Source organism: Gavialis gangeticus, unplaced genomic scaffold (assembly GCF_001723915.1).
Source record: "Gavialis gangeticus isolate Ggan-Ray unplaced genomic scaffold, GavGan_comp1, whole genome shotgun sequence".
NCBI classification, from domain to species: Eukaryota; Metazoa; Chordata; order Crocodylia; family Gavialidae; genus Gavialis; species Gavialis gangeticus.
The window spans coordinates 683,163-707,372 of record NW_017728975.1 but is presented as its reverse complement, the minus strand read 5'-3'; the positions used below and the strand labels follow the sequence as shown (position 1 = coordinate 707,372).

Here is a 24,210-nt window from a genome sequence, read left to right as displayed (position 1 = left end):
GGAACACTCCTGCCCCTTGAGCAGCAAGCAGGGGAAAGCCTGGGGTGGTGCAGGCAGACCTCCCTAATCAGAACATCCTGCCGGGATCTGGCCACACCCTGTCCCTCCCCCCGTCCCCGAGCTCATCACTGTGCAAAGGAAGGAATGGCTGCTTTAGCACCCCACCAGCTTCTGTCCTGAGCCACTGCAGGCATATGCCTGAATTTCCTCAGTGCAGAGAGAATGTCTGCCTGGTTACAAACTGGTTCAGCCTAGCCAGGTTAGACTAACCTGCAAAGATTGAATCAATTCAGGATCAGGCTTTTTTAATGTTTGTCCCTAGCCCTAGAGGTTAGTTCCCATCTATCTGCCCAACTGACCACCCAGATACCTAGTCCACTCACTTGCCACACCTTTGATGTTGCTATTTTCAGTGTAGATCCTCAGCCTGGTCAGAGGGAAGTAACTTCATTTGCCTCTTCCTGCCTGCCTCAAAGTGCTCCCTTTCCAGGCCCTTATAACTGTCTCATCTTGGACTCCCACACCTTCTGCCAAATCAGTCTCCAAGCCTTAGCACCCCAAATCAGGTCACCCAGTGAATCCAGCCCAAAGTAGTCCATCCAATCCCAGATCAGTTCTAAGCAACTCATCAGCTCCCAGTAGTTGAATGTGACATTCCTTTAAAGTAGTACAGCTACAGCCTCCCCTCTTCCCTCACAGCTACCCCATGCCTCTCAGTCAAATCACAATCCATCAAATTTCACTTCCCACTCCAGCCTCTCACCAGGCCTTCCTAAACACAGCTGAGCTTCTCAGTTGAGGTTCTGGGATCCAGCTTTACCAGCTACACCTGATAGGAGCTTCTTAGGGCTGTGTGAAGCTTTGGTCCCTGATTCGATTTGATGGAGATTTGGCCCGATTCGGTGGCCAAATCTCCAAACCTGAATTGAAACAGGAGACCCTATAATTTCTCCAAATTGAATTGGAACCCTTCGAATCAATTCGGAGAGATTCAGAAATATTCTGTGATTCAGACATAGACACAGCTTTAAATGTTTTTTCTATATACCTCAAGGTACCAGGCGACTCATGAATGCTGCAATGGTGGGGTGTATGGAGGAGCATCCCACAGGAGTGCGGGGGGCTCCCCAGCGTGCTTAGCAGCAGACGCAGAAGTGAACCAGAAGCACTTCTAGGTCCACCGGAGAGCGCACGGGGGGCCCCCCATGCCTCCCCGGCTCAGTGACTGATGCCACCTGAGTCTGGGGGGGGGCACCCGGGGTCCCCCTGTGGCTGATTGCTGTGCCGAGGAGGTGCAGGGGGGCCTTCAGCGCACTCCCTGGTGGACCCGGAAGTGGATCAGAAGTACTTCCAGTCCACTTCTGGGTTTGCCACTGAGCATGCGCCCCCCATGCTCCTGTGGGATGCTTCATCTGTCCAAGCACCTCAGCATTCACAAGCCATGTGTGGTACCTCGAGGCATGTAGAAAAAACATTTAAAGCTGCGTCTATGGCCGAATTGCTGATTCTCTGAATCAGCATCGAATCTTCAGATTCGGCCAAATCGAATTGGGGACAGTGATCTGAATCAACGAATTGAATCACTGTCCCTGATTTGGGCTGAATCTGAATTAAATACAGCCCATTTCACACACCACTAGAGCTCCTCTCCCATCCACTACCAGGACTTTCTGCTAAGCACATCCTGCTACTTGGGTTTTACAGTCCAGTAGGAGCAGTGCTTCCAATCTCAGCCATCGGCCTTAAATGCACAGCTCCCTCTACTTCTTACTTTTCTGCTCTCAGTAGTAGAGCTAGGGGTCTCCCATTACAATGTGTATAGTATTGTTTCCATTTTAGAACCCAGCATTCATAACCTTATGCATTGTTTCCATCAGGAAGAGAAATTGATAATGAAGTCAAATAATCAGGATGCAATACAATGTCCTGTCCAAGGCATAACAGGCAAATTCAGCACCCAGAGCAGTGGCAGTGGCAGTGGCAGTGGCTGGACTAGCAGTGGTGTCCACTGCCCATCTTGTGCCCCCTTGTCAGTCAGCACCTGGGGCTGGTACCCCATTTGTCCACCCCTAGTTATGCTACTGCATCCTGTCTCTCTAATACAGTAGGAATCAATCAAAAGAAAGACTTTCTGTACAGTCCCAAGCCTCTTTTCAGTCACTATTCATCCATAAAGTCCTTCCTCTTGGCTTTTCTCATAGACTCATGCTACAACTACTTTTCTTGCTTTCTCCTTGATTTTCTTGCTCCTCTCTACCTCTCTGAAGATTGTTGCATTCTTTTGCTCCTAGGCACATATACCTCTACAAAAAGTAGCCCACCTTCTGCATTTGCATTCATCCCCAGTGAAATCCCTTTTCTGACACTTAGCTTCCAGTTACCTCTATATGTGGCCCTTGTTTTGGGAAGTGGTTTTTATTATTTCAGCTTAATCCAAAAGGGAATTTAACTACTACAGATATTTATCTAGAATGAAGAGTGTCTGCTACCCTGTAGTATGTATGTATCACAATATGATTTTAATTTAGCTTAATATTTTAATGACGTAATTACACAGTCTCATGCTTAATTTTGCATGTGTGACCCTTTGCTTTATGTACTATGCACTATTCAAATCAGTTCTCTGAAAAGAGAATTACCTGTTTCCTCATAGACTTTTGTATGGTGTTCTTCACTGCAGTAGCAGAGTGCTAAGCAAACATCAATTATATTATCTTTACACTTCATTGGAGTTGAGGAGATTGTACTATCTTCATTTTGCAGATGAGGAGCTGTGGAACAGTAACTGACATCACAAGTGTCCACATGTTTTGTGCCCAGTTTGACACACACAGGAACCAATTTTTCAGAGTCCTTAGCATTAAATATAGTACTTTTAAATTCAAAGCATAGCTCTCCATGGATTTCGGTTGAAGTTGTCAGTGAAAATGATACAGAGGCTCCTCCAGTGCTTAGGATTCTTTTTATCCATAATATACACTGTTTAATGGTAGCATCCTTTGTAAAATTGTGGAGGTGGTGCTTAAATCAGATAAGACAAGCATATGTTCAGTACAGCACTTTCTAGCACCAGGTAAAATGTCTAGAAGTTCTGTTTGTTTGGGCAACCAGAATTTCAAATACTTACCTGAATGTATGTGAACCTCAGTGTAGTGAAATTTCTAGCAATCAGATTAGAATTAGTTGTTTTTTGCAAGAAATTTTTATTCTCTCCACTTTGACTAAAATCAAGAAATGCAGATAGAGAGAAATAATTTAAAGCCAGGTTTTAGCATTCTAGTGGATTTACTTGATGGCAGCCTCGACATGGTTTCAAAAGCTATCAGCTCCAGTACGTATCTAAGAGATTTACATGTTTAATAAATTGTATCTTTAGTACATGGATAGAAAGGTAATTCTATTTCAGGATTCTGGTGATATTTGCAGATTATGCAACCTCTGAGCTCACTGCATATATCATAGAATGCCTTGATGGAATTTGTTCATTATCATGTATAGTTTAAGTACCTATATTAACAAATCAAGTATGAAGTTGAGAAAAAAATTGAAGAGTTGTTAATACTAAAAATCATTTTCAGTAGATAACATATAACACAGAAAATGTCTCAATTAAGAAGGCCCTGACTCCATCAATGTCCTATACCATTACATCTCCCTGCAAAAAATCACGTCATTATCTTGAACTCTATAGGGAAGGGGCAGTGATGACTTAGGCATTTTATTGGTTTAGAACTAAGAATAACAATTAAAAATGGTTAAGGAAACTGGTCCAAATGTATTTATATTAAGGAAACTAATGATGTGTAATTAAGTTTAACTGTTATTCTTTAGGTTTACAAAGAAGATCTACCTCAGCTGAAACAACAAAGTAAAGAAAAAAACCATTCAGTGCCCTTCCTTAAAAGAGAGAGAGCGCCTGAAGACAGTTTAAAATTGCAGTTTATACATGGGTATAGTAACTATTAAGTAACGGTTCTTGGACCTTTTGTCTTTTGTAAACCATAAGCTAATGAAAAGCAGCATTTCTAGAAAAAAATGTGTGTTTTCTTCCCTATTCAATTGAATAGGACAGTGCCTAAACAAACACACAGAATACTTATGTATTAATAGCTTGACCATTTTATTTTGAAATATTTGACATAAAATATTCTACTGCTTTACCTACAGTTTAATTACATGACCTAACCCTTACTGTAGTAGAAATTGGAGTATCAGCTATAAATTTCTTTTATTTTCAAGTTTTCATTAAAGAAGAGGTAAAATTAAAACTGTACCAATATAGCTAAATAATATCTTTATATTATTTTAAGTAAAGCCACCTTTTAAACTAGCAGCTGATTACCTGATATGTTCTGGAACAATGAGTATTTTCATTAGCTGGATTTCTTGCTTGTAGTTGTTATAATTGCTTAAGGAATGTATGATAGGTTTGCAGCAGAACCCAAGACCATGCATAACTTTTCTGGGCATAATTTCATATGAACTTGAACTTCATCTGTACTATATGGCACCTGTATTTCCTCATGATTTTGTCATAAAATCCGATGGGTGTCAAAAAATCAGATCAATCTTGGATTAACTTTTGGTTCAGATTAATCCTGAAACTTAAAATGTAACTGGAGAGACAGCCCTGTGTGTGTAAAGGAAATAGCTACAAAATCAATGCAAAGCAATGGAGTTTCACACAACTCTAGTTGCTAATAATTATGTATTACATGTAAGCTTTTTCAATGGATGTAGTCAGCCTGTATATTATGATATTGTTATGCAACCCAAGTTTATATCACAGCTTTACTCTTTGTGAATGGCTTTTCAACCTAATGTTACATTGTTTGCACACCTAGATAGTTTTCCCCTGAAGCATGGAAATATTTTTGATACAGTCTTTGACATTGCTTGCTTTATATTTATTTCAGTTACAGAGGCTATGACTGTCGAAATAATTTGTTCTACACACAAACTGGAGAGGTAGTTTACCATATTGCAGCTGTTGCTGTTGTGTACAATAGGCAACAACACACCCAAAGACTGTATCTTGGTCATGATGATGACATCCTCAGCCTAGCCATCCATCCAGTGAAGGACTATGTTGCTACTGGACAGGTGTGTATCTACAAGTCACACTGGGCAAAAAGTGAGGGGATTCTCTTATGATTTGTATATATGGCATCAAAGAAGCTTGAGTATCTTTATCACCATGGATTCTGTTTTTCCCTGATAAAAAATCGCAAATTCTCTGATTAAAGACCCAAAATCTGTGATTAAAATGAAAGCCACAATGTATGTAGGTATCAGTTGAACACAATGGTTTATTGATATATTTATAATTTTAAAGCAATTTGGAAGTCTACCAGTGTCTCAGTCACTATAATAAAGTAAATTACTAAATATGTACACATTTTTTGGTATTTGATTTTGGATTTTTTTATCATGGAAAATCAGAGCTCCTCCTGCCCCCTTAACTCAGAGAATACAGGCCCAGGCCCCTCACTCCCAAGCCACAAGCCCCAGGCCCTGCTCTTGCCCCTCCCTCCACCCAGCCATCTCCATTGCAGCGGGGCCACACAGGGAACCTCCTTGCTGCTGTGAGCTCTGCGCTGCCCTGGCAGTGTGTCCCCTACCTGCCCAGCAGTAGTGGGGGGACACCCCTGTACCACTGTCCCCACTGCTACCACACGGGCAGGGAATGTGTCACCAGGACAGCGTGGGGCTCGCAGTGGCAGGAAGCTTCCCCACGCAGCTCCACGGTGCCCTGCCGCACTGGATCACACCCACTAGGTTGTGGATGTCATGGGGGAGGGCAGCATGGTGGGGAGCTCAAGCCCACCTGCACCCTGCAGACAGAACAGGGAGACCTGGGGGGCACAGATCCCCCTGCCCCCACAGGAGTGCACGCAGCGGTGGGGAGCCAGCCCTGCCACCGCCCTCTGAACAAGCTGCCTGTGGCCCCAACCTGCTCCCCGCTGGGGCCCTGCAGCTATGTATTCTGGCCCTGGGCCCCAAGCCTCATGCACCACCTGGCTGGGCAGCACCCCAGCCCCAGTTCTGCCCAACTCCCTCCCTCCCTCCCTATGGAGGCCTCAATCTTCACCCCTGTCAGACATACCTGCAGGAGCTGGTCTCTAGGTTGCCTGGCAGGCATGTGCATATACATGCCCATAACGCCTCCTGCCTGACCGCCTTTCTCCCACTCCCCCCCAGCTCATTACAGGCTGGAACTCTACCAGCCTGCAGAAAGCTCTTTGCAAAAGTGCAAAATCCACAGGTTTCTTTGTTAAAATGAGAAATCTGTGTTGTCCTTGGGTAAAGGGGGAAATCCATCTTTTTCTCTGTTTTCCCATGAGACTCAGAAAACCCAGATCCCTGTATATCACATGGAGGAACACTTTCCTGCTTGGAAAACCACAGATTAACTATTTTGCCACCTAAATAGCTTCTTAACTGCAATGAGGAAAGCAGTAAAGGAAAGTCCACTATTCCTAGAAAATGGCAAATCTGGTGTCAAAACAGAAATCAAGTAAAAGTCTTTCCTGATCTAAAAGCAAGATGCTTAGGCAAAACTGAGTGAAAAGAGGTGATAGAGCAAAATGGCAGCTGGTGAAGCTAGTAAAAAGGAAGTTTCAATCGGTCATGTACAAGATAAGGGACAAGATGAGAATTTGGTGGTGTGGATAGAGAGAAGTCATCTCTTGGAAATGTTCCAAGAAGTGGCAATATTCAGACTCAACCTCTGAAATGAACAAGAGAAGAAAGACTGGGTGATAATTTAAAGGGAAGCATAAGTCCTACATGCGGGGTTTATGGTTTGTTTTTAAAGTCAGGGGCCAAGTGGGACAAAAATACACTTATACACAGAGAAGAAGGAACCTGATGATATTGAGGCACAAAGGTCATGAGAATAGAAGAAAAAGATTAGAAGGGTTGGAGGAGAGTAAGAAAAAAAGGTCAACATCAATGGCAGAGAAGAGGCATCAGAAGGACAAAAGAAAAAATGTGAATTTGTAGAGGGAATTAGCACTGTGTTGGGACATGAGAACCATGAGAACATCATAAGAACAAGACAAAAGAGAACAAATATAAAGAAGAAAATTCTGAAATTGAACTAGGAAAGCGTATGAGCATAATGCATCTTATAATGGGAAAGAGGGGAGAAAGGAGTCAGGAATTGGGCATGGAGTGGGTGACACTGATGAAGTAGTCAGAGCAGGAGAGAACAAAGAAGGGAAGGAGAGACAGGATGATAAAGGAGGCCTGAGTATTGACAAAAATCATGGAAAGTTCAGGTCACAGGGCAATGAGGCAGGAACAGATGGGTTCTAGTAAGAGAGATGTGGTGATCAGGAGGAAGAAACAGCAATGGAAAAACTCAGGAGAAAAGGTCTTGGTGAAGATTGAATGGGAAGGGCTTTTGGGGTTTTGTATTTTTTTAGAGTTTTGAAAATGAAATAGTGTTGATTGTTGATAGTTGTATGTTAGGCTGAAAACAGATACTTAGGTTATTTCTCTGATTTAGGTTGGGAGAGATGCTGCTATTCATGTATGGGATACCCAGACACTAAAGTGTTTATCATTGCTGAAAGGCCAGCATCAAAGAGGAGTGTGCACCCTGGATTTTTCAGGTAAGCAACAACACAGCCGCTGGCAAATTAAAAAGTAGTCAACAATTAAATAGTAGTCATTCAGTCTGAAATTTAAATGAACTTTGTTGTGTGCATAAACCCTCCTTTTTATAACAGAGAAGTTTCAAAAGGGTATTGTACAAGCCTCTGAGCAGGTTTGTGTATGGAGACTACATAAAGGGCCTTTTTCTCCCTGAAACTGGGTTGATATATTTAGTCCCTATCTTGCCAAGTTATTGGCAGAAATAGAGTGCACTGGAGTGCACAAGCCCCAGAAGATTGCACTTGAGAATCAAGCCAGTTTATTCAAAGAAAAAATAGGCCAGATGCTCTTACTTACACAAACAGTCCTTAGAAAACCCTGTACTTCTCTGAGCTCCAGCATATAATATCAAGAATGCAATTAGTGCACTCTGTTCAGTTGCTGAATCCAAGGTGGCATGAAGATTTAGGAACAGACAAAATAGTCACCTAGGCTAAGTACAGACAGTCAAAAAGCCCAAGGCTGAATCAGTTCAGTCTTTGCAGGTTAATTTAAGCTGCACAGATTGAGCCAATAAGCAAGTGAACAGACATTCACTTTTGATTCCAGAAATGCAGCCACATGCCTGCGGTGGCCCAGGCTAAAAGCTGGGGGTTGCTAGAGCAAGCCTCCCTGCTCAGCTGGAACAGACAACTTGGGCCAAAGCTAGCCCACCCACCCTGCGAGCAGGGCTGTGCAAGGGAAGTGCAAAGCATCCTGGGATGCTCAGGAACTGGGAGTTAACTTGAATCCGGAGGGGATTTGGGAAGAATTCAATAAACTGATTTACCTTAAATCAGTTAAATCTGATACTACATCCATCCAGGTTTATCTTAAACTGGTTTCAGGCATTTTGAAAGCAGTTTATGTGCATTGAACTTCTGTTGTGTTACAGATTTGAACCGGTTTCCAGTCACTGATACTAGTTTATGTTTAATTTCTGTCCCTAGCCCTAGAGTATATCAATGAGAGGGAGGTGCAATGTTTATGCTGAGTCAGTTCCCAGTTGTGATTAGTTTAGCTGTGAGTCTGAGGCAGAGGGCAATACAGCACCCAGTTGTCTTTTGCTTCTTTTACATATTTTTTCTGAGATGGGCATGGACTGATTGGGTCGCATGCCTTCTTGGAAGGTAATTCATAGAATTAAAGATCAAAAGAAAAATATTCAGATGCACATGTATACTTTTTATATATTTATAAAAAATATAAGAATATGTCTAAAATGTATGTGCGCATGTATATACACAAATATGCCCGTTATTGTTTATTATTTTAAAAATGAAAGCTGATGTATGGAGGGAGGATGTTTCCTATGCTTTTGTGTACTCAAAGCTTTGTACCATTGTACATAAAAAGTAAAAATTGTATCTGCCCTTCATGTCATAATAGGACAAAGTACTATTCCATAGTCTATTGGGAATTGTTCGGGGACAGTGTTTATGAGAACTTTGCTCTTGACCCCAAAAAATAAGCTCAGCACAAAATTAAGTAATATTCCTTTAATACAGGAATGCATTGCAGTTGATATAGGATACAGTTTTCAAAATAAGTGTTTTAGGAGCTTGAGGTCCACTTTCAAAAGTGATTTGTATCAGGGGCATCACATATACAGCCTATGGAGCTCCATTATCTGGCCGCTGGGTCCAGTTTTGAACCACACACTTCATGCAGCATACACTGGATCAACCCCATGCACAGAGCCCAGGATATGTGCAATATGTGGCACGCACCCCAGTCGGCCTGTGACCTGCACTATTCATGGCACCCACCCCAGCCGGTTGGGGACATGCACCGCATGGGGTGCCTGCTCTAGTCAGTCCTGGACACTTGCCACACACAGCACCCACTCTTGCTAGTCTGGGATGCATGCTGCACATCCCTCTTCTTCCCCCCAGCCATTCTGGGGTGGATGCTGTGTGCAGCATGTGTCCTGGACTGACCAGAATGGTATACATCCCAGACTGGCTCCACATAGGTGCTGCATGTGGCTCACTCCGTGACCAGCCAGAGCAAGTGCTGCATGCTCTGGATCCAGCATATGTCCTGAGCCAGGACCTGCTTACAGTCAGTGAACACCGGTGGCTTGGAGCTAGTTGAGGACAGGGATGCAAGCCCACTCCTCAGGAGCCTCACTGAGGGGCTGCAAGGTTCCATGGCATAACCATTGCTCAGGAAGGTAAGTGCCAATGCCCTTTCTTTCAAAAAAAGGAGCAGAAATCACTCTGAAAAAAAGTAAATACCGCAGCAGGAGGAGATGGTCTACCAGCTTCCGGTGTAACAACTTACTGATTAAAGTGGTGGCCTGTGCACTGGGAGGTGCAGATTCAATTCTCTCTACCTCAAAGAGGTCAAACCAGTCACTTCCTATGAGAGGATCCTTATTTCTAAGGTATTGCCTTTTCTGGATGTAGAGGGGCACTCTTCACCCCTCCTTGGTGAAATTATGCCACTATGCTGAAAACAGCCAGGGCCCTCCCAGTACTCTTTTTGTATTCTACATTAAATTGTCATTGGATAAAAGACATAAACTGTTTTAGGACCTGGAACTGGAATCTGGGTTTCCCAGAGATAGGTACTAAGCTCAGTACTGAGTGGGTGCATTTACACATGCGCTTTACTGAGAAGTTGACTAATTAGCTCCACAGTAAAGTGTCACCATCTACACACATGCCAGGATTAGGGTGCAGTAAAGGAATTAACTCTGTCATAGGATAGTACTGCCCAGGACAAGTATTAGCCTACAGTGGGAGTGATTTATGCCACCACAAGGCACATGTAGATTGTGACTGGGGCTGGCTGGAACATGAGGGTGCTACTGTGTGGGGGCTGCCCACCACTGAGCCCAACACTGTAGCACCCTTGTGCCCCAGCCAGCCCCTCCGTTGCCCAATGCTGCCACCCGGAGCAGTGTTCCCTTTATGCCGTGCAGTGTGCACAGCCGCACAGGTGCGTTCATGGCATGTTGCCAGGTGCACCTGCGCAGCCACGCACACCACACAGTTTAGAGGGAACGCTGATCTGGAGCCCTTGCCAATCCAGGGCTGCTGCACCCTGGCTCAATATGCTGCAGTCCCAGGTGCACATGTAAACACTGTGCCAGGAAGAAATAAATTCCAATGCAAACTTTATTTCTTTGCCCTAATTGCACTTGTAGTTGCACCCAGTGAGTACTCAACAAGTGCTCACCCTTGCTCAGAAGTGTGATCCAAATTCACTCAGGAAGATGCATAGCAGCCCTGTTCTCTTAGTGGGCATTTCGGTGCACCCCCAGAGACCAACCCTAATCCTCCATGTACAGTTGCATAACTCTCCTATTCTAAGGATGGTCAGCCTTTCTTGACCCTAATCCACTCCAGGAAGCACATAGTTCTCTTCTGTCAGTGGGGAACACTTACACACCATGTAATATCTAGGATCTGTCTCACTGAGGAGACTTCTACATCGATTGAAAATGGAAAAGAAGGGCCCGTTCCTCTTCTGGCCTGAGAATGAGGGCATTTTTTCTGGGAAGCTAAAACTGTGGGTTCAAAGCCCCCTATGGCTGAAGATAGCCTACAACTCAGATCTTCAATTTTGTGGGAAAGTACCCTAACTCTTAATGGTATCTAGGCCTTCCTCCTCTTCATGGTCTTTCTGCAATTAAGGGTTTGGGGACATATGCAGAAATTAGGCACTCTTCCAGGTGGATTAGGATTGCAAGAGAGTTTAAGAGGAGTCTGATGCCTCAGCACATGCACTAGCCCAAAATGGAGATGCATAAGCATCTAGACAGCCTAGTGGTTTGGTGGCTGTTGTACAAGGTGAATAAATATCGTGTTTATTGACTTGGGCATCTTAGAGATGGATTAGGAATTGGCTCATTGTGTCCAAATTATTCTTTATGTTAAAGCTATTTTATACTGCACTTGCAATATAAATAGGCCTTTAAATTAATCAGATACATTTTATTAGTGATGGCTGAACTGTTCTTTGGGTTTTTTATAACTTTTTTTGTACATGTGGGTCACATCCAGATGAGCAGAGGTTTGTGGAGCCACAAACCACATGTGGTGAATGTTAAAATGTGCCATGCTGCAGATTTTGCTACCGGGATTACCTGGTAGCAAAAACCACACACAAAAACAAAAGTGGCACAAAGCACATAAAACAAGTGTGCACCAGGCTGTCCAGAGCAATGCAGAGGTGCTGGCCCCAACCTCCAGCTTTCACTGGCTAAAGAGCCAGGAGAAGCCGGGCAAGGGCAGTTTGTCTGTTGCAGGACAATTTGTCCCACAACAAAGCACATGTGGAGGGGTGTGCGCTGAAGCAATTTGTGCTCCTGCTTATCTGGATACAGGCCTGAAATATGTTGTGATTAGATACTGTTTCTTTCATAATTTCCTCTACAAATGTGGAAATAGTTAATTATACTATTTATGAAAATGGCTGGGTTATGGTAATGGAATAAGGAACTTCTCATATCTTGCTTACTAGTTCAGATCCAACATCATGACCGAAAGTCATCATTAACTCTGATCCCCCTTAGTGGCTCTAAAATAGTAGCTTTAGTCCACTTCCTAGGTTGTATATTACAACTGGAACTATAACAGGCCCCTTTAAAGGTGTGGCTAACTGTTATATAGTGCCTTGTCTGTAGTGTGAAAATTAAATCTAATTTCCTAAACCCAATTCTGAAAATCATAGCAAGAAGACCAAAAATTAAATGAGTCTGAAGATGGAGTAACTGTTGCCTCAAAGGATGAGATATATTACAGGAAAAAGTGTAGAAGCTCACACTACCCTGATCATGTTTTTGTTTCTGATACTTACAGAATTTTTTTTCAATCTAGCAGTTTTCATGAGCATTAAAAAACTGAACTTATAACAATACAGCACTTCAAAAATTATAGGTAGTTGAAGGCATAAAATCAGTCACCTTTTTTTTCAGTGGAAGCATGATACAGAGATCCACATCACACCTCACCAGAACAATACCTGCAGAAAGGGAGGGCCTCTGGAGACTAATATTCCATCATGATTTTTTAGAATTTTCTCCAAAATCATACTTTCATGGCAGGATGTCTGGAAAAAGCCCTTTGTCCCTTTTGGAAAAAGCAGTGGTCCTGCCCCAAATCTCTCAAGATTTGAAGGAGGCGATAGCTGCCTATAATATCCCATACCACCCCAAAACCCTGGTGATATGGTTCTAATGGAGTCACACTACCATGACATCTCTACTACTACCTGGAGGTGATCACACCCCTTTTAAGGGGTTTCCACACTATGACCCAGTCTAGCTGCTTCCTCTCCCCCATGAACTGCTGGGTCACAAGGAGGGGAAGCTGTTTTATTATTCTTTATCCACTAAACAGCATAACCATTAATATTAAGGTTAACTTAAAATGGATGGAAATTAAAGGTATTTCCCTTTGACCATAGCTAGGCTATTCTACTTTATGAATGTACCAGAAATGTATTAAGGATTAGAAAAAAAGAAAAGTATATTTATTTTAAAATCAATGGGAGGGCTATAACTGTTAATGAAAGAGTGTTTTCATTTGTCAATATTTACATGCTTCTAAACTTTAATGAGCATCAAAGATACTTTAAATGTGTGTGTTTTACTTCAACAGAAGTAAGGATTTTCTTGTTCTTTTTACATAGAAATATCAATATTTTTATGTAAACTTAAAACATGAACTTGGAGCTTGCCTGATATGATAGATCTTAATAAAACATAAAAAACCCAAAATAATCATAGCTATTATCCCATTAATACCTTATCCCTTGATTCTACAAACGTGTTTGGAGACATGCATCTCATCACTATACTGACTGCTTTGATCCTATGTAAGTAAAGGTAGTACAAATACTAGTTTTTTTCTTGAATTAGTTTCAAGTCATGTTACTCTGACTCTTGGTATTATCCTTACATTCACACAATGTTTGTGTATGCCCTCTAGTGGCTAATTTAACACATGTAATTTTCCATGGCTGTTAACCAGAAAATATATAACGTATTTTATACTTATTTTATGTTTCATACGTGCAGTTAAAATGCTGTTCTTTTCTTACTAAAATTTATAATATCTTTTTCCTATATTAACTGTTCTTTCTTTTAGCACCTATTTTACACATTGAAAAATTATTTTATAAGAATATTTAAGCCATTTTTTCTTAAAGAAATAAACCATATTATGCCATAGTAAATGTTTACATGAACTGCTGCTAAGACCTTTCTATATCACTAACGATACCAAAACAAAATATATTCTATCCCCTTTCCTTTTCCTTCTTGGGCCTTGCTCCTATATTTATTTGCAGACACAGTTCTGGTTTTCAGCCTTCTTTTTTCCCCCCACTTCTCTACATCTTACCTGTTCATTAAACACCCTCCTTCCTTCTAGTTCTGCTTTACTCCCAGCTCCATCTCTCTCTGTTTCTCTCTCTCTGCTGTCTTAAGCCCTCAGTGTGTTTCCTTCCTGACCTAGATTGTCCTAGTATTCAGGCCTGCAGCATGCTAAGCACTCTGACCTTAGCCCAGCAATGAACTCAAGCATCTACTAACTTGAAGCACATGAGTCATGTAATTGAAATCCTCTAAACCAATGGCACTTCCCAAATTCTTAAAGATAAGCAGGTGCTCCAAAGGATCAGACTATAGTGCTTTAAAATGTATTGCTTTGCACCTACTCCTGCAAGATGTACAATTAACTCCTGATTTCACTGACTACTATAAGCAGCTTCCCCACTCGTCTGTGCTTTCTCCTCTGCAGTCCTTTCCCCCTAAGAAGAACAGAAGATAAGCCAGCTCCACTCCAGCCTTTAACCTGGGTAGTTCAATTACCTTACTGCTCTGATTATGTCAGCCTCTCTTGAAGTATTACATGACTGTTTTTCTCTAAAGTTTTTCCCCCCACAAAAGTTGTGGGAATCCTTACTGTGCATACTGCCTGCTAACACTGTTTCTGCATTAAATTTTAAGTTTTCTTTTTTCTTTATCATTATAAATGTCACCACTGTATTCATGAAATAGCCTGGACTCTAGGGCTAGGGACAGACATTACACATAAACCAGTTTAAATGATCAGAAACGGGTTTAAACCTGTAACAGAACAGAAGTTCAGTGCACATTAAGCCAGTTTCAAAATGGATGAAACTGCTTTAAGATAAACCTGGTTGAATGTAGCATCAGACTTAACTGATTTGGGTCAAATCGGGTTATGCAACATCTGTCCCAGACGCCTTGCTGGTTTAACTTAAATCAGAGTCCCCTAGCATCCCAGATGCTTTGCAGCCCTGGGCTGGACTGTGCTTTCTGCTCCAGAGAGCAGGACTGGCCCTGCCTCTCTGCTGTAGCCAGAACAAGGGCAGGGGATGTGACCTGCCATGGTCCTCTGAGGCAAAGAGGGCAGGGAGAGGGGTTATTCCTCCCTCTCTCCCCTCTCCCAGCAGGGGACCCCAGCCCATGTCTGCTGGCCAGGGCATAGCAGCCCATCAGATGTTTCCCCCCTCCTCCCACCTCACCTGGAGCTGCAGCAGGGGGGAGTGTGGCCAGCTGCCTCCAGCGAACAGGGATAGAGGGGGGCTTAATTCCTCCTCCCCCTTGTTCCACCTGCACAGATCTAGCTAGGGGCAGAGACAACTCAGAATGCAGCTTCTGCCTGATGACCTCTTCTACCCACTAGACAGCAGGGCCCATGCCAGCCCTGGCCCACACAGTTATGCACAGCACAGGCTCACCTCTTTCAGACCCAAGCCCCATACCTGCAGCTGCTGGGCACTGAGCTGGGCATGCCCTGTTCACTGTTCCCCTACCTGGTGGCAGGGTCGCAGCACATCCCCAGGTGCCAGGCACTACCCCTGCAGCTTCCCCGCCAGTGGCATTGTCACCATGCCATCAGGGGAAGCCTACCCTGGACTTACTGGTGCCACACGTGCCAGGCAGGCAGACAGTGGCAGCAGCAAAGCCATAGGGGTAGCACCCCATACCTGGTACATGGGGCTGTGCTGCACCTTCGACTTCCCCCCACCCTGTTGCTGCCTCTGCTTCACCCTGTTAAGGCGAAAGGGTCAGGGAGAGGGTTAATTCCTCCCTCCATCCCCTTGTCCTCCTGCAGACCGCAGCTGAGGTTTGCCAGTCCCCACAGCACCTCTGCAGCTTGCCCACAGCCAGGCAGGAAGGGAGTTAATTCCTCCCTCTGTCCCTTCTCTGCCCCCAGGGACCTACTGCAGAAGTCCCAGGCCTGGATGGGGAGGAGCAGGAAAGGTGACAGAGGGAGGAATTAACCCCCTCCCTGCCTGGCTGTGGGCAACCCTGATGGTCCCTGAGGGCAGAGGAGGGAATAACCTCCTTCATACCCCCTCCTCTAAGGGGCCCTGCTGGCCAGCCTCCAGCCATGCCCCCACCTGGCTGCTGAAGCGACAAGGGGAGAGCGCCCATGATGGGGGTAGCAGCCCCTGTCACGGTGTCCCAGAGCACGAGCCTCTTCCCGGTGTGGGGGGCCATGCTGCAGGGTGGGAAAAGTTATTATGGACTTCACGGCATTCGCAGCAGCAGCGCTGGGGGGATCAGAGTGCTATGACCCCCTCCAAGCCCCAGTGCTACTGCTTGTCCTGCACAGTCCACAGCAGCTCTGACCCCCACTCGTGACCCTCGCCGGGAAGAGGCTTACACTCCAGGACACCAGAACAGGGGCTGCTGCCCTGTCAGGGCCCTGCCTCCTCACTGTTCCAGCTGCTGGGTGGGAGCAGACAGAGGCTGGCTGGCAGGGCCCCCTAGGCAGGGGGGCAGGGAGGAGGGGGTTATTCCCCCCTCCCTCCCATGTCTGGCATAGGGTGCAGGAAGGTGCTTATCCCACCGCTTGCCCTGTGCAGGGAGCGATCAGCGGCGGCCAGGCTGGGCAGACCCCACTTGCAGTCCCCAAGGGGTGGAAAGGGGAATAACTCCCCTCCCTGCCCCATCTGCCTAAGAGAGCCATTCCCCACTGCTGCAGCAGCAAGGGGGGATGCCTGGCAGACCCCAGCTTGGGCACGTGGGTCAGGGAGGGGAGAATTAAACCTCCTCCCTGGCCTATTTACACCAGCTACTGCTGGGACCTGGCCATGCCTTCCCAGCACAGCTTCCCTGCAGCTGAGAGCTGCTCTAGCACCCCCCCTTCTCACTCCCCCCGGCTCCTGGTCTGAGCCACTTGTAGGTATGTGCCTGCATTTAGTGAATGTCTGTTCACTTTCAAATTGGTTCAATCTAGGCAGGTTAGACTAACCTGCAAAGATTGAATCAATTCAGGCTCCAGGTTTTTGAATGTCTGTCCCTAGCCTTGTTGACAGCTGATTTGGGCTTCTTTACAACTTCCCATCATTTTTGTGTTTTCATTAAATTTTCCATTCAGTTTTATCCATCTGTATATGATTATAGAATAATTTATTTTTGCTACTTTTCAAAAGCAAAGGAAAAGAAGGAATGACATCTTATCAAAGCTTTTTAAATAAAATGGACCATAATTCTGGATTTCTTAAATTTGAGGAGTTGGATATTTATTATCTCATTAAATCAAAAACCTGTCTTTGGTGTAGGAATATGCCAATTCTGCCCTGGAAGGAGGTAAACTGTTTTGAGGTAAACTGTGTTTACCAGAGGTTTTAATAAGATAACTGAGTTCCTGAGGAGCACTGCCACACTATGCCGGCTGCCTGGGAGTAGCTGGTCTGACAGCACATCTACTGCAGTTTTTTCACTCCGCCCCACCCCATTGTGCTATTGGTGCCAACAGTTAATAAACATAATAGAGACTGAAAGCAAGTCACGTGTATAAACATAATTTTAAAAATACACCATTAGGATGTCTTGAAAAGGTCTTGCTTTTGAAGGGTTATGTGATATATTTTGTGGGCTGTTACAGCTACATCACTCCAAAACTACTGAGGTGTCAACCATTTACAGTTGAATAAAATACAGTTATGGATCACTTGGCCAGTCCTCCAGCTAAGATTTTATGTAGAAATCTGCAGACTGGAGTAACTGGGCCAAAATTCCTTCTGACTTAATTGAAAGGAGGTTCAGGCCCTGTGTTAGTACCATTAGCCTTATACCTGTTGAGTAAACTGTTCTTTTTCTAACCTGAGTTCTTTTTCCTGTGAAATGGCTTTTAAGTTTTTATCCTTATTAATATAGTATAGGTCCTATAACAGTAAGAATTGCATGGGCTTCCATTTTACTTTAGAACCAACAATGAAGGATTAAAACAAGATTGATTGCACATAGAGCATTGACTTTAAATTTATAAGAATATAGTGGCAGAAACCACTCCACAGAAGTGAGTTGTTTAATGCTTAAAGTTGCATCCTATATGTTTATTTGCCTATTAACGGTACCATAACTGGAAGTTTAGACACATGATGCATTTCCACTGGAATAATTTACATCAGTTCTCTACACTGATATAAATGACACCTGGATCCTCAGGGGTAGCTATAGAAAACAGGCTGTTATTACCGTTCCTCTCCTCTAGGTGGTAGAGGAACAGGTAATTCCAGTTTGTCCTGAACACACAGCTCCTCTGGAATAAGCTGCAGACAGACAATGCATATAAACTAGGGCTGTGCAAAGCTTCAGTCCCTGATTCAATTTGGTGGAGATTCAGCTCAATTCAGTGGCTGAATCTCCAAATCTGAATCGAATCGGAGGACCCTTTAATCTCTCCTAATCAAATCGGAATCCTCCAATTCAATTTGGAGAGATTCAGAAAAAATTGGCAATTCAGACATAAACACAGCTTTAAATGTTTTTTCTACATACCTCTAGGTAGCAGGCCGCTCATGAATGGTGCAATGCTAGGGCACATGGAGCATCCCACGGGAGTATGGGGGGCTCCCCAGCATGCTCAGCAGCAGACCCAGAAGTGGACCAGAAGCACTTCCAGTCCACTTCTGGGTCCACCAGAGAGCACGCGGGGGGCCCCCCATGACCTCCCGGCTCAGTGATTGGAGCCTCCTGGGTCTGGCAGGGCACCCGGTGTCCCCCCACAGCCGATCGCTGAGCCAGGGGACACGGGGGGTGGGAAGGGGAAGGTCCAGCCCACTCTCCAGCGGACCCAGAAGTGGACTGGAAGTAGTTCTGGTCCACTTCTGAGTTCAGCACCGAGCATGTGGAGGCCCCTCTTGCACTCCTGTGGGATGCTCCATCCGCCCCAGCATTGCAGCGTTCATGAGCCATGCTAGTACCTCAAGGTATGTAGAAAAAACATTTAAAGCTGTGTCTGTGTCAAATCGCTGATTCACCGAATTAGCATCAAATCTTCAGATTTGGATTTAGTTGTATCGAATCAGGGACAGTGATCTGAATCAATTAATTGAATCACTGTCCCTGATTCGGGCAGAATCCAAATCAAATAGGTCCCACTTCACACACCCCTACTATAAACCAATGTAACCTACACTGTTTCAGTTTTAGCCCTGATTATTCCCAGAGTAATTCAACCATGGATTCAAATAAGTCATACCAGTGGAGATCTGTATGTTGCGCCTCTATTTTTTTATGCTGAAGTAAAGGCTGATTACACTAGCTTGTATGTTGTGTATCCAACTCCTAAGGCACCAAATCAGCAAGTAACTTTAGCCTGTGCCTAACCTTAAGTATGTGAACAATCCCATTGACTTCACTGGGACTAAAGCACATTCAGGTTAACCACATGCTTAAGTACCTGGCTGAAACACGGACAGTGACCCCATTCATCTATCAGAAAGTCTCTAAAAGTGTTACAGCACATGCACCTTTCCCAAGATCGTACTTGTCTGATGTCATGGCCTCTCAATTTATGCAGGTTTACCATTTTTAAGAGTTCTGTACCACAGAGGAGTATTGTGAAGGTTATTTGTTTAATTATGGGAGGTTTATGCAGTACTTCCAGAATGACAAGGGCTATGTCAGTATTAAGGTCCAGATTCTGATTTGCATTATGGAGGTTTACATCTGGAGTAATTCCACTGGAGTCAGATGTATGTCACTGCAACTTAGCTCAGAATTTGGTCTTAAGTTCCTTTCCCCACCACAATAAAAATGAGCTAAATTGAAGCTTATAAAAAGATAGCATGTAAAAAGTAAGTTTTTATGAGTTTAATAGTAATTTTAAAAGGCATTCACAGCCTCAGTAATCATGATAATAGGCTAACACTGGTCACATTTATACAAAGTTAGGTAAGATCTTAAACCATGTTAATTAATATAATTTTACGTATGATTCTACACAAATGTGGATAGTTGGGGTAAATATGCTAGCTGGCCACAGTCACCCTTCATTTAACCAGGACTAGCTAACAAGAACTTTAGCACAGCCCACCCTGTTTACATTAGAGGCATAATCCTATATAAAGCCATGCTCGTCACTGTCCTGGGATACTGGAGACCTGCATTCAGTTTCTTGCTCTGCCATAGACTTGTTATGTGACTTTGGGCAAGTCCAAAAGATCTTAAGGGATATGTCTCCCTGGTGCCCCTGGAGAGGGCCCTTCTCAACACACCTATCCACCTGCTCCTGCTCACAATCCTAAGGGATAAAGCTGCTCTCTGAGTGTGTCCTACTCCTTTCCCCAACAGCTGCTCTCAAGTATACTGGAGACAGAAATCTTAAGAATAGCCACAGGAAGGCACATCCCTGGGACAACTTCACATTGCCAGTTTTGGCATGCATCAATGGGAGTGAGCGGACACTTGAGAGCATCCCTCCCTGGGAGTGTTGAGTACATGGGGTAGACATACCCAAAGAAAAGCTATTGCTGAGAGAAATTCACAGCCCAGACACATGTATCCAAGCTCAATATACCGTGTGGATTTTACAGTAAACAGGCATTGGATAATAAGTAAAAATAGTCCTCAGAGTAGGGTTCAGAATTTGGTTCCCTCCCCTAATGGGTAACTATCCTAATCACTAAGAGGTGTGTCTACACATGCAATTAATTTGCAACAATGAACTCTGGTGGATATCATGCAAGAGTTTATTGTTCCTGGGTGCACCATTTGTTCATTCGTCTAGGACCACAGCACGTTGAGCTGAGTTGGAACAGCCCTGGCTGGCAGGGAGCCCAGGGGATCAGACTGCCAGCCCGGGGCTGCACTGACCCAGTGAAATGTGCTGTGGACCAGCTGGCAGAAGGACAACAATGCTTCAGCATGGGGCTAGCCAACAGGCAGTCCCTGCACAGAGGCACCCTTGTGCTCCAGCCAGCCCCATCAGTGTCTACACATGCGGTGCTGCATGCTAAAAAACTCTGCCACAGGATAGTACTTGTATTTACAAGTACTAACTTGCAGTGGACTTTATTAGTTTACTGAAGCCTAATAGGGCAACACATGTAGATGCTGAGATGTTTACTGTGAAGATAGATAATTAGGCAGCTTTGCAGTAAACTTCTCACATAGACACGCCTACAGAGTAGCAGTACTTTCTCTTGTTCCCTCTCTGTGGCCCAGTGACCTGTGAATTTTTTTGTGCAAAACAACATATTTATAACAGGAAGAGTGAAACATACCCTCTCCCCCAGCTTTACAGAGTAGCCGACAGTCTTCTGGTTAGGGCACTACCCTGGGATGGGAGAGATGTAGGTTTGAACCCCTTTAGACTGAAAGGGACATAATTCTTTCCCTTGGCTACTAACCTATTGTACACAGTATACTAGGCCTATTTCCAACTTCTCCATCAGTTTAAAAGAAAAAAGTAATCCCTGCTTTTATCTGAAATGGGTGATTTAGCTCTAAGGCCATGCTGTGAATCTAAGCTTGAGACAGGTGTCTCCTAGCAGCCCAGAATTGAGTGCTTATTCTCCTGGCAGAGGCATGATTTAAAATGATCCTTTTCTGCAGCCTGTTCCATTGCCTGTGCTAGGTGCTTCGCCACTTAGCGTGCTGGTGCTTGTGAACTCCAACCTGAATCACCTACCTCTCCCCATGCATTGTACTGGGAGTTTAGGTGCCTTGATTCAGGAGTGTGGAATCCATCTTGGGGGTGCATATTATACGTGCAGGGAGGCTGCTTCAACATGCTGTAATTACAATGCATCGGAGCAGATTCTATTTATCGAGCCTGCTGGAGCAGTTACCATGCTTCAGCAGACTCCAGTGTGACATGTATGAGCATCCCCAAGCTGAAAAATGGTGGTGGGGGCACTTTAGTTAAAGCCCATTCAACAAGCTTTAATTAAAGTGCCCCCACCACCATTTTTCAGCGCAGGGACACTGATACATATGACACTCAATGGGCTTTCATTAGAGCAGCTCTTGGAGCTGCTATAATTACAGCACACCCCCTTCCCCACTCCTGGAGCATGCCTATAAATGCCCTAGGTGCCTTAAAGTTATAGTGAATTCCATTGGTTGATAAAGCCCTCAAAATAGAAACCTATGGACTTTAGGGACTTAAGGGACTAGATCCACATTTGGACTTATGTGCTTATATTATAGGTTTGCCTGTTCTTTACTTAATAGTATGCAATAAGTTTTGGCTTGCAGAAGAACTTGTTGATAAGCTGCTAAGGCTAAGTAAATGATTTTAGGTGAATAGTTCATCTGCTACAAATATAAAGTTCAGTCAACCTGAAGCTTATCTTGAATCTGGGTCAAATTCCTTGAATAGTTTCAGCCAAAATAATGACAAAGAAAAGATGGAAATGTTGAAACAGCACTTTTTTACATTTTCCAACTGAATTGCTTGGATTTTTCAGGCCATGTTTCAAATGAGACTTATGTGCCATGTGTAATACCATGCTGTGACCTTCTCCTTACATGATGGTGAACAGTTAGGACAGGCCTGTCTAGCTGGTGGCTCATAGGCTGTACATGGCCTGCAAGTGCTTAACACATAGTCTGCTGTTCCCCTTTCTTGCTGCTGCATGGCAGAGGAGGGCCCAGGGGTCTGTGAACTGCCAAGGGAGTGGGGGGCCACATGCTTCAGGACCAGGCGAATTCTGGGGGCTGATCCCACATATGTGGCTTATGTGGTGTGTGGGTCAGGGGCTGCACCCTGGCACGGCCTGCAGCTCCCAGGCACACCAGAGTTGGACAGCCCTGGATTAGGATATGAGCATGCAATGTTGCAACTTGAGCTTCAAACCTCCTCTCTGCCTGCTTCTATGTTCTCAGTGAGTTGAACAAAGATCTCCCATCTCTCAAATGATTGCCCTAACTATCTGGCTTTAGCATAGTGTAAGGTCAGTCTTTTTTAGTCTCTCACATTAAAGAATTCACCATCCAGCACAAGGTGGCAAAGGCCTACAGCAAGGCAGCAGCCCTAGATTTCAGGAGGGCAGACTTCAATGAGCTAAGGAGAATAGCCGGGGAAGCACTGAGGTCCCAGAGGGGGGGGAGCCAGGTGTCCAAGAAGAGTGGTCGCTCCTTAAGCAGACGATCCTCCAAGCCCAAAGGGAAGTAATCCCAACACAGATCAAAGGGGGCAGGAGGGTGCAAAAGCCCCCATGGCTCACGAAAAGCATCCGGGAATCTCTCGTAGCCTAAAGGGAGGTGTACACCCTATGGAAGGGAGGACCCATCACCAGGGAGGACTATACTGCGGTTGCTCGGGGATGCAGGGGGGCAGTCAGGAAGGCTAAGACGGAGATGGGACTGGGACTAGCTTCCCAGATCAAGGACAACAAGAAGCCCTTTTTTAAATACATAGGGGAAAAAAGACGGTACTGGGTAATGTGGGGCCCCTGCAAGACACTCTAGGAAATCTGGTCGTCACACCAGATGACAAAGCTAACCTATTTAACAATTTCTTTTCCTCCACTTTCCTGAGCAGGGACCGGATCAGCCCCCCCCACTGGGACTCCCTCAGGCCCCAGGGGAGGTGCACCCAGGCCAAGGGTCAGGGAGGATCTAGTCAGGGAACATCTGGAGGGACTGAACATATTTAAATCAGCTGGTCCAAACGATCTCCACCCCAGACTACTGAGAGAATTAGCTAAGGTCATTGTGGGACCCCTGTCACAGCTTTACGAGCACTCGTGCTCTGGTGTGGTGCCAGAGGACTGGAAGAGGGCCAATGTGGTTCCCATCTTCAAAAAGGGGAGGAAGGAGGACCCGGGAAACTATAGGCCAGTTAGTCTTACCTCAATCCTGGGTAAGCTTTTTGAGAGAATTATCCTGGCACATGTCCACGAGGGGCCAGCGGGGAAGGTTATCCTTAGGGGCAACCAATACGGGTTCATTAGAGGCAGGTCCTGTCAAACAACCCGGTGGCCTTCTATGACCAGGTCACAAAATCCTTAGATACAGGGGTAGCAGTGAACGTAGTCTTTCTGGACTTTTGGAAGGCCTTCGACACTGTCTCTCACCCCGTTCTCATTAAAAAACTGTGGGACTGTGGTGTCGACACCTACGCAGTCAAATCGGTCGCCAACTGGCTGGAGGGCTGCACCCAGAGAGTGGTGCTGAATGGGTCATTTTCAACCTGGAGGGATGTGGGCAGTGGGGTCCCGCAGGGCTCGGTCCTCAGGCCCGCAGTGTTCAACATCTTCATCAGTGATTTGGACGAGGGGGTAAAAAGCACCCTGTTCAAATTTGCTGATAACACTAAGATGTGGGGGGATGTGGGCACA

The 24,210-nt window shown here is 44.7% G+C and overlaps 1 protein-coding gene across 3 annotated transcripts in view; it reads left to right on the top strand.

Moving 5' to 3' along the window:
• The window catches only part of EML6 (echinoderm microtubule associated protein like 6), a 404,089-nt gene that overhangs the window by 263,842 nt on the left and 116,037 nt on the right, over nucleotides 1–24,210 (top strand). For all 3 annotated transcript variants that reach the window (XM_019508035.1, XM_019508018.1, XM_019508025.1), the window contains exons 13-15: nucleotides 3,832–3,950; nucleotides 4,917–5,103; nucleotides 7,514–7,619. In XM_019508035.1, the coding sequence (XP_019363580.1) occupies nucleotides 3,832–3,950; nucleotides 4,917–5,103; nucleotides 7,514–7,619 (412 nt within the window). The remainder of the gene's footprint in view (nucleotides 1–3,831; nucleotides 3,951–4,916; nucleotides 5,104–7,513; nucleotides 7,620–24,210) is intronic.